This window comes from Guyanagaster necrorhizus (genome assembly GCF_019112545.1).
Source record: "Guyanagaster necrorhizus MCA 3950 unplaced genomic scaffold BT62scaffold_1, whole genome shotgun sequence".
NCBI lineage: Eukaryota > Fungi > Basidiomycota > Agaricomycetes > Agaricales > Physalacriaceae > Guyanagaster > Guyanagaster necrorhizus.
Genome location: NW_025064880.1, coordinates 2088672 through 2098320, shown reverse-complemented (window position 1 = coordinate 2098320; position 9649 = coordinate 2088672). Strand labels below are relative to the sequence as shown.

General features: G+C 48.1%; 4 protein-coding genes across 4 annotated transcripts; 1 reads left to right on the top strand and 3 right to left on the bottom strand.

Annotated features, from left to right (window-relative positions):
* Positions 1-1373: 1373 nt before the first annotated feature.
* On the bottom strand, positions 1374-2990 carry BT62DRAFT_46457 (phosphoribosyl pyrophosphokinase). Its single transcript, XM_043181018.1, has 6 exons — positions 2771-2990; positions 2677-2716; positions 2141-2605; positions 1969-2089; positions 1814-1922; positions 1374-1760 (listed from the first exon to the last, which is right to left on the bottom strand). The coding sequence occupies exons 1-6, from the start codon at positions 2802-2804 to the stop codon at positions 1483-1485; spliced, it is 1047 nt and encodes a 348-aa protein (XP_043046597.1). The 5' UTR covers positions 2805-2990; the 3' UTR covers positions 1374-1482.
* Positions 2922-4806, bottom strand: BT62DRAFT_1017220 (glutamate 5-kinase; the record flags this gene model as incomplete). Its single annotated transcript, XM_043178238.1, has 7 exons — positions 2922-3117; positions 3167-3920; positions 3968-4142; positions 4198-4293; positions 4351-4461; positions 4515-4702; positions 4755-4806. The coding sequence occupies 7 exons, from the start codon at positions 4801-4803 to the stop codon at positions 3039-3041; spliced, it is 1452 nt and encodes a 483-aa protein (XP_043046596.1). The 3' UTR covers positions 2922-3038.
* A 134-nt stretch (positions 4807-4940) lies between these two features.
* On the top strand, positions 4941-8553 carry BT62DRAFT_959370 (uncharacterized protein). The gene is made up of 5 exons (XM_043188504.1): positions 4941-5121; positions 5172-5299; positions 5352-5473; positions 5535-5838; positions 5889-8553. The coding sequence occupies exons 1-5, from the start codon at positions 4963-4965 to the stop codon at positions 8353-8355; spliced, it is 3180 nt and encodes a 1059-aa protein (XP_043046595.1). The 5' UTR covers positions 4941-4962; the 3' UTR covers positions 8356-8553.
* On the bottom strand, positions 8384-9641 carry BT62DRAFT_925636 (uncharacterized protein). Its single transcript, XM_043184859.1, has 5 exons — positions 9458-9641; positions 9148-9401; positions 8766-9098; positions 8621-8716; positions 8384-8568 (listed from the first exon to the last, which is right to left on the bottom strand). The coding sequence occupies exons 1-5, from the start codon at positions 9525-9527 to the stop codon at positions 8563-8565; spliced, it is 759 nt and encodes a 252-aa protein (XP_043046594.1). The 5' UTR covers positions 9528-9641; the 3' UTR covers positions 8384-8562.
* Between the last annotated feature and the right edge of the window lie 8 nt (positions 9642-9649).

Below are 9649 nucleotides of genomic sequence, written 5' to 3'. Positions count from 1 at the left end.
ATCAGGTCTTGTGGATTTCCTCCAATGTCGAAGAACTCTAACTCTTCTTTGGTAACAAACGTTCTGAACGTCTCGTGTGTCGCTATTCGTACGCGGTGGCCGTCTCTTCTTAATCTCTTTCCTAGAGCAACGTAAGGCTGGACGTCGCCTATAAATTTCCCAATCAGTCATTTATTCGAGTCGAGTTGGTAGTGCTGGGCTAACCACGGCTTCCTACAATCATGATCAGAATGTTCATCTTAGGGAACCTTGTCCACTCTCGGTCAACAGCGAATTCCTTGACATATGGGGCATGATCCTCTGGGAGCTCAGGGAGTTGGTGCTTCAAGTTGAGGGAAACCGAAATTCGACCATATGGGGTGATAAGTGCAGATGATCTCAGCCCCTTTCCTGCAGCAATATATCTGCCGTATGCTAGTATGTATAGTGTGAGCTCGGTCAGCGACGTCAAACGCGAGAGTAACCTACATATATCAGGATCAGGCTGAACATCATTCACATCAACGAATTCCGTGTTTTCGCTGAACTGAGATGATACCGTGTCCCTAGGAAGGAGCGGAAAGTCCTCGTTTATTTTCTTCATTTGAAACGGGTGAGCGTCGTTAGCCATGACGGTGGCGGAGAACACAGTTGCGATCACAGCCACCAACTGCTGTCGTTGTGTTGACGTCACGCGCAGTCATTTGCCTGAGAATTGAATCCGTCGGGCCATACAGTACACATAAAATACGATCCATTTCACATGTAACAGAGGCGGAAGAATATCCCTACCCGAATATTCTTTGTCACCAAAAAATACAGCGCACGAAAGCGACGAGAATTTCGAAGGAGATACTGAAGCACTTGGGTACGCTTGCAAGTGCAAGCCAATTATAACGCTGACTCTATGCCTACGATTGTAGTTACCTAAGATTTTAGAACGGAAGAGGCGCCGGCTGCGATAAATGCCCCCTAAAGATCACGGAAGATGTCGTAGATGCGTTAAGTTGTTGCTGAAAGGCTCCGAGAAAATTGAGTCGTTTCCTTGGAACTTGAGCTTGACTAGTGGCTTCCCGTGATCATATATCATAAATTTGCGGGCAGCGTATGACGCACAGTTTCTAGCATGATGTCGCAATCATTGTAATTTTTGATAAGTGACCCATATGTTGCAACGAACTGGAATGAATCTCACCCCCAAGTGTGCAACGGACGACGTTTGGTTTCAGCTTGGTTCTGAGCTAAGCAAAAGTAACGTACCCCAGGATTGAGAACCTAGACTCACCGAAAAATAGTGAGCTGAGGAAGACTCGGGAAGGCGGAATCCAACGCGGACAGAGTCCGCTTGATACCCGCGGCCTCGTACGGCCTGCGCCCGGCCCGGTACATCTGCTAGGCAAAACCCTCAAGGCGCTATCTGTTCCACACATTCAATTCAACTGGAGCTTCCTATCTTACATATAGATCCGTGTACCTTTCTATCTGATCCACCCAACGGGCTTTTCATACCACCAAAACTGCACCAGTTTCCGCCCACTCTCCAAATAGCAAACTGATACTCTCACCATTGTGTGTTCGACGAATACTTTCGGCTAATATTGGGCTGATATCAATGGTGACCAGTTTTGAGCATTCGCTTTGATGCTGTTTTTGAGGGATAGTATTTGTGACCTGGATAATGAATTTTGCATAGGATCGCTTGACCGCAGAATGGCAGCTTACCACAAGTTCTTCTATGGGTAGTTGGTCTATAAGGCTCATTTTCGTTTCTGAGAAGAGTCCTGAAGGGAAAAACAATTAGCTCGATGTATATGCAATGCGGATGTAAGCGAACCGTGTGAAACAAGTGCATGCACGGATCTTGCCCCCTTCTCCTGTAGTGTTTTGGCGGCTAGAGTGAGTGTCTTTCCGGAGTCAATCATGTCGTCGACAAGAATGGCGACCTGTATTGAATTTGGAGATGCATAATCAACGTCAGATAACACAAACCTTGTCTTTGACGTCTCCAACCAAGATCTCCATCTGCTCCAATGCATCAGCTCCCTTCCCGCCTCGTTTTCTATAAATGAGAGCGAACTCGACTCCTAGCTTGTCAGCTATAGCCGTAGTTCTGAGTAGAGACTGATCAGAAAGGAATTGAAATTGTATTATCGAAGCTCACCGCTTAGCCCCACCGGCATCCGGACTAACCATGATTCCGTTTTTGTATCCTTCGATTTGACGCTTGATGTATGCAAGCATCAGCGGCTCCGAATATAAGTTGTCGACTGGTATATCGAAGAATCCCTGGATCTGACTGGCGTGTAGGTCCATGGTAATGACGTGATCGCACCCGGCAACAGTAAGCATGTTGGCCACTAGCTTGGCAGTAATGGGGGCACGCGACTTGTCCTTCTTGTCCATGCGAGCATATGGAAAGCAAGGTATTACAGCGGTGATCCGTCTCGCCGATGCAGTCTTGCACGCCGAAATAAGAATGAGGAGTTCCATGAGATTATCATTGACATCGCTAGAGCCGGACTGGATGATGAAGACATCTTCGTCCCGAACGGATTCCGATATTTTGAGATTAATCTCCCCGTTGGAGAATTTCTTGACGGTGCAGGGGACGAGAGGAACGTTAAGTCTAAATCATGCAAATGAACGGCGGGCTCATCGACCACCTTTCAGATACAAGGCAATGGAGCAGCTGCTCACCGCTCAGCCACAGCCTGGGCGAGCTCTGGATGGCTATTCCCTGTAAAAGAGTTTAAGCGCGGAGTAAGCAATGATGCTGAAGAAGGGCACGAACCAGTGAGGATTCTGATGGAATTGTTATGATACATAACGAAGGGTATGCAGAAATAGAGAAAGGCGTAAGCTATCGCATGTAGATGAGAGAAGGAATAGAAAACGAGATGGTCGTAGGATGGAGAAAATTGTCTGACAGAGCCAAACAATGATCACAGCCACAATGTCGTCAGTAGGCACATCAAACAGTGGCGCTCCGATTGGCCCGATTGGTTGGTCGAACGAACGTGGATGCCGATATCCCATTTCGGCCGTAAAGCGTCCCGCAATTATGGCGGCACGCGGATGGTGATATTTTCTACTACATACTCTGAATCAGCATAGCCTAACAGTTGGGGTATATATGAACTGGAAAGAGAGATAAGCACAGAGGAAAAAAGAAAGATTCGCCACCGACCTATTTAAACCCTTGATTTTTGAGATCTGCGCAGAGTTGTAGTTGGCTAATCCCCGTCCTACCTCAACAACGTTTGCATCATCATACAAAAATTGTGGCTTCACAGTTGGAACTACTTCATCTTCTGGCTTTGATGTAAGGGCCGCAAATAAGGCAGATCGTGATAAAGTTTCCGGAGCCGCGAGAAGCGCTAACGTACCTGGCCGAGTAGAAGCCAAAGAAGATTGCTCAAGACTACCTTGAACAGCCGCAGGGCTCAAAACAACGATGCGTACAGCCTGGCCAGAAGCGAACGCCCCGATGACGCCCAAAACGCCAACTGCTAGCAGCCGACCACCGGATTCCCTACGGGACAAGACCTGATGGGCCCCAGTATCAATAATGACGCTTCCGGAGGGGTAAAGTGTATGGCTCGTCCATGATTTCAGGTCTCGCATAGGCGTTGACGAGGGTTTGAACACCGTATGAGGCGGCCGAGGCAAAGGACTCGCATGTGGACTGCCAGTCCTATGTGAATCGGGAATGGAAGGACTGTGAACAGGACTGCTTGTTCTTGATAACGGTTCAAGAGGAGTTCCTGGAGTCGATGATGTTTTTAGCGAGTTGTGATACTCGATGATGCCAAAAATATTTTCTGGATGCTTGCTAGACGTGATGATGGTAGTCACACCTGCGCCAGTGGCAATTTCTGCAGCGATGATTTTTGTTTCCATGCCTCCCGTACCAAGACTTGATCCAAGGGTGGTTGTGCTAACTGATGTTATGAGCCGAGAAGTTGTTTATCCACGAGAAAAAACAAACCTTGTGATCTAATGGCAGATATCGATGTCACAGCTTCTATTTGTTTGGCATCAGGGTCTTTTCTGGGATTTGAGGTATACAACCCATCCACATCCGTCAGTAGGAAGAGATAATCAGCGTGGATCATGGACGATGTGATGGCAGACAGTGTGTCATTATCACCAAATTTTATTTCCTGGAGAAGAAGCATAAAGGCATACTCAAGGAAGACGTTTGTGACTCATACTCACACTGACTGATACGGTGTCGTTCTCGTTCACAATAGGCACAACGCCCATAGACAAAAGTTCATTGAACGTGTTTACAGCATTTAGATACCTAGTTCGCTGCAAGATAAGCACCCTTAGCATGAGGGGGGGATGTCTGAAAAGAAAGGGACTTACGTCTGCGATATCGCCACGGGTAAGAAGGACTTGAGCGATAGGTTGTTCTAAATGGCCAAAGAGATCATCCCATAACGCAATCAGTCTGCCCTGTCCGATAGCTGCCAATGCCTGGGTAAATTGTAAGTGGGAAGATCAAATCAATCAATCCCGATATTGTTTACTTGTTTTCCCGATAGGCTCTTTGGACGACTCGGTATGTTCATTCTTTGCAACCCCACTCCGATAGCACCGGAGCTGACGAGCACCACTCTATGTCCTCGGCTACGCAGATGCACGACAGTCTCTACAACAGAAGAAAGGGTCGAAAGCAAGGGCTGGTGCGTCTTTTCATGGACAATAGACGAAGTTCCTACGCGCAAGTACGTTTGGCGACTACTCCGGAATGGCTGGCAACCACGGACCTAGCTTTATCACGATAGTACATTGTGGCGCATGACGGGGACGAGCCATAAGTAGTACCAACTGCAACCTGCACAAAGTTGGATATGCGATTTTTGAGTCCGTCGAGTCAAATGTCAGAATGAGCCGGCAATTGCCGTATTGTCGTCGATCGGAAATACCAAATGATTACCTTTTTCAGCTTCAAACACGATCTCACCTTCAACCACCATGTCAGGCCCTACCTTGTCGACGGAAAATAACGCGTCCCACCGCAGGCGCGTTTTACCAGCAGACAACCCTAGTATTCAAGCATTGGAGGCGCGAGCTAAGAAACGCGCGGAGCATTCAGCACAAAGACGAGAAGAGGCCGAAATAATCAAGAACCAAGTGAGCCTCAGCGTTCTGTCGTTCTTTTCCGGCTTGCTTAATTTTCAAAGGGAAACGATTTTTTCAAAGCCCAAAAATATGCCGAAGCAGCGCAGAAATACTGCCAGGCTCTGCACATCGGTGGTCCCAAAGCCGTTATCATGTGCAATCTCGCCGCAGCATTTCTCAAGCTTGAATTGTGCGCTTCTCAAATATATTTCGTGTCAAACCCAACTCTGAGTGACCTTAAGCTATGATTTAGCTGAAGAGGTAGCCAATCAAGCATTGATACGCGATCCCGCAATGCAAAAGGCTCGCTACAGGCGTGGAATGGCTCGAACAGGTCTGCATAGGTACCGTGGAGCGTTAATTGGTGCGTTTTTATAAATATTCCTTCATCCAAGGACCCCCCTAATCAATCAGCGCTCTCTCAGATTTTGAAACCATTTTGAGGTCTGATCCAGATTCCGAGCATATCTTATCCGAAGCACAAGCAGCTCGTGATGCCTGTTTTGAGGGCCTTTGTTCAATGTCCGATGATAGTTGTGCTTCTTCAGAATACGAGGCTCCATCTGAAGACCGTGTCAAGGACGATTCTTCGACAAACTCGGATTCCAGCGATTGCCATCATATTGGCAACGGGATCGCTTGTCGCTACTATAACCACGGTGGCTGCAGGCGTGGCGAAAGCTGCGCTTTTTCCCATGCTCCGGATGAAAAGAGCGTACGGGATAATCTGTAAATGGTGTTTCTTTTCCCTGTGTCCACGATCTAATGTTCCTCTACAGTGGAAAGAACGTCTGCCTATACTTTCTTCTCGGCAATTGCAAATTTGGTGATGCCAAGTGCATATATTCTCACACAAGGCTTTACCTCCGTGAAGACGGCTTCTGGAACTACGAGGAAGCCACTGCAGTGCTGAGGTATATATACGAGATAAAAACAGAGGAAGAAAGGATGGAGCGTAGGTTGATGCGCAATCCTTTTCGACTGGTACCTCGCGATGTTCCCTATAACACCGTCCCCGGGGGTCGGGCCTCGTCTCGCAGCGTTGCTGATAAGATCCGTTCCCGAGACTTCCCTACAAGCGCGCAGGCGTCTGGTTCAGGCTCCTCTCAACCCAGGGGCAAAGCGAAAGGGAAAAAGAAGGCTTCATCGTCATCAACGTCCCCCTCTGCGCCTACCCCCTCTTCCTCGAAAGCGCCCTCTGACCTCAAAGACCCATTCGTCCTCATTCTTTCACTTTCACACGTAGAGTACTATTCCAACATCTTATCCCACCTGTTCTCTGCCTTGAAAGCGAAAATTAGCACCAAACAGGCGTTCACAGCGAGCAGTGCATTGCAACTACTCTCGTCATCTCAACTTGTCGGCGTTTTGGTCACGGACGCGGGTATCGCATCGCGTCGACATATGAATGTACTCACGAAGCTCGTGGAATGGACACAGGCTGGTGGATATGTCGTGGTCGGGGGAATGTTCAGCGGCAATATCAGTGGAACAGACATGGGTCGCTTTTTCGGTTCTAGTTGGGGCCTTCCGTGGAGGATGGGATCATATCATCGAACCACATTTGCTCGCAATGAAGAACATAGCACTGCCAAGCAGAACCCTTCCCTGCCATCTTCCTACAGCATGAAAGCTGTTCATCTCAATGGATTGGATCCGTCTACAGCACTCTATAAGGCGACGACAAACTCCCATATTGAATCTCTGGTCTTCGCCGCTACTCCCATTGAAAATCTGGCCGAGGCTCCTGCTGCTCAAACGCGTGTAGGCAACGGCTATTTTGGATACCTGGGTGACGTCAATGGGGAGGATCTATCAACACCCGTAGTCCTGGCGATGCTGGGCCTTCTTGACCAAAAACACCCAGCCCCGTTGGCTTCCACAACAGGTGCTCCTAGCAGATCTGCGGCCGCTCGTCCGTCACCGTCGACCAAATTCATTCTTCTCCTCTCCTTGGAGAATAAAGACCATTTCGACGAGATTTATGCTGACTTCCTTTGCGCCCTGCGATCCAAGGCCCGCGTCGAGAGGGCGCTAACACAAAGCGAAGCCTTGACGTTCCTCGCTTCTTCAGACCTCGGAGGAGTCTTCGTCACAGGTCCTAGCGTGACTCAACAGAAACACAACTCCGTTCTCACCAAATTGATAGAATACACAAAGGCCGGCGGGTTGGTTGTTATTGGTGGTCTATTCAGCACGTCCATCAGCTCTCTGGAAATGGACGGGTTTTGGTTGAAATGGGGGCAGCCTTGGAAGATGGGCTCGTATCATCGCGAGACATTTTTCCGTAATGCGAACAACGCAACTGTTCAAGTCAACCCATCTTTGTCAAAACACTATAGCATGAAGGCTGTCTACCTCAAGAATGTTAATTCATCTGCGGCTATGTACAAGGACTCGGATCAGAGCGGAGATATTGAGTCGCCTGCTATTCATACGAAATTGGGGTCAGGCTATCTGGGCTACCTGGGTGACGTGAACGCAGAAAAGAGCTCAACGAATGTTCTGCTTTCAATGCTGGGCTTGTTGGATTTCCGGTATGACGCTCCCCCTACAAGCTCTGCATCATCATCGCCTGCCACTGGTTCAGGCAGAAGCCAATCCGTCGTGCGCCGCCCAAATCAATCGACTAATAGTTTCATTCTTCTTATCTCGCTTGAGAATGAACCTTTCTTTGAAGATATCCACAAGAATCTTCTCACGGCTTTGCGATCCAAGCGACGTGTCGTACAAGCATTATCAGCTGACGAAGCCATTCAGTCGCTCGCATCCCCTGACCTCACGGGTGTCTTCGTGACGGACCCGGGGATTATTCGAAAGAAGCATAATCGCGTCCTGACAAAGCTCGTCAACTATACAAAGGATGGCGGTTTGGTCGTGTTCGGAGGGTTGTTTAGTTCGGTCATACGTCCTCCTGAGATGGACAAGTTCTGGTCGACGGCGTGGGGTATCTCTTGGAGGATGGGGAGTTATCGTAGAGAGATGTTTTACCGCCAAGGGAACGATACTCTCAAGTCTTCAAAATGCTTACCCGCATCGTACAGTATGAAGGCCGTGCACCTCAAGGGGATCAATTCTGCAGCTGCAGTGTACAAGAACCGGGATCAGCATGGAGAGTTGCAGGCTCCTGTCGTGCGGATGAAGTTCGGAATGGGCTATTTGGGTTACTTGGGAGACGTTAATGCCGAGGACGAATCGACGAAAGTTGTTCTTGCTATGCTGGGTCTTCTTGATAATAATAACTGACGTGTGAATCCTTCGTTCTCTGATAGCATCTTGTGGGTTGTTTTAGTTTAATGTGCTTTCTGGTAATACATTACGGTATGTAATAATTGTTGTCCTCCCCCCCTTGTACGCTTCTTTATATTACATAGCGGCGAAAATCGTTATGTACTTGGTATCATGGGAACAAGGGGAATACAAATAAAGGTTATGGCGACCGTCCTTGCGACGCTAATTCTGAATATATACGTGAGGAAGTGACCACAATGACAGATGAAGATGCACTTACCATAGTCACAACCAAAGAATCGTCGTTGTCTTCTTCTACGCGTTTGCGAGTATGCTGCCGAGCCAGTGCCCTCGACTTCTTCTTCTCCAGTTTTATCTAAACCAGTAACCGTCAACTGCACAATAGGAAGTGTCATGGTACATACCTGCTTCTCTTGCTCGAGACACAATGAAGTTAGCCTCGCGATTTCCATTTCCATCTCTTTCTTTTGCTGCTTGGCTTTCTGGTAAACGAGCTCTTTTTGAGTATGTTCGTGTTCGATAAGTCTTTTCGATTCTTGAAGGGAAACTGCATAGTTGTGCAAGATTTCTTTGTGTTCGCGATCGACGCTCAAGCAGTATTCCCGTGAAATCAGGAGGTCCTGTTCTAATTCGTCGACACGAGTCTTCAAAGTGGCGTTGCTATGTCGTTCAGCCTCGAGTTGGTCGTATATTGGTAACCGTTCCTCAAGGTTATCTGCGGCTTGAAGCAGGCGGGACTTTGAGAGTGTCAGTCTTTAAAAAAGGGGAAAATATGCGAGCACGCACTATCAAACTGTCGTCCAGAGGTGTGTCGCGTATCATCTCCCTCAAATTACTTGCTGTGGAAGCAACATGGCTCGACGCTGAAAGAGAGCCCAAGCTCTCGAGCTTTCCAGCACTGTATGACACTTTTCCTTCGAAGCTATCGTCCACGACCGTGAAATATATTTGATGAGGATCGACGAGGCCCTTGGGTTTTCTGCATATTGAACAGACTTTGCCCTTGTAATTCTTTGTACAACCGTCACAGCATCCATGACCTAGAAATATTCGGATAACTCGGCATGTGATGCATTATAAGCGGTAGTTGGCGCACCACACGCGAGGAAGAGAAAGGATTCCAAGGGATAGGAATCAGTGCAGATCGGACATTGAGCGTTGACCATTGCGATACGGCAGAAAAGAGAACTTGGTGAAAAAAGAGACGGATCTTGACCATGCAAGTGAAAGGACTACCCTCAAGTTGGTGATTCAACGCGACAAGACGATACGCGACTCCGAGACGTGT

Bases quoted from the DNA above. Each gene is read 5' to 3' on its own strand.
- BT62DRAFT_46457 (XM_043181018.1), bottom strand. From the start codon at position 2,804: ATGTATCATAACAATTCCATCAGAATCCTCACTG. The intron at 2,606-2,676 runs GTGAGCAGCTGC...TGCATGATTTAG, and splicing joins GCCCAGGCTGTGGCTGAGCG to ACTTAACGTTCCTCTCGTCC. The intron at 1,923-1,968 runs GTTTGTGTTATC...AATTCAATACAG, and splicing joins TTGGAGACGTCAAAGACAAG to GTCGCCATTCTTGTCGACGA.
- BT62DRAFT_959370 (XM_043188504.1), top strand. From the start codon at position 4,963: ATGTCAGGCCCTACCTTGTCGACGGAAAATAACGCGTCCCACCGCAGG. The intron at 5,122-5,171 runs GTGAGCCTCAGC...TAATTTTCAAAG, and splicing joins CCGAAATAATCAAGAACCAA to GGAAACGATTTTTTCAAAGC. The intron at 5,300-5,351 runs GTGCGCTTCTCA...AGTGACCTTAAG, and splicing joins GCATTTCTCAAGCTTGAATT to CTATGATTTAGCTGAAGAGG.
- BT62DRAFT_925636 (XM_043184859.1), bottom strand. From the start codon at position 9,527: ATGGTCAACGCTCAATGTCCGATCTGCACTGATTCCTATCCCTTGGAA. The intron at 9,402-9,457 runs GTGCGCCAACTA...GAATATTTCTAG, and splicing joins CTTTCTCTTCCTCGCGTGTG to GTCATGGATGCTGTGACGGT. The intron at 9,099-9,147 runs GTGCGTGCTCGC...ACACTCTCAAAG, and splicing joins CTCTGGACGACAGTTTGATA to TCCCGCCTGCTTCAAGCCGC.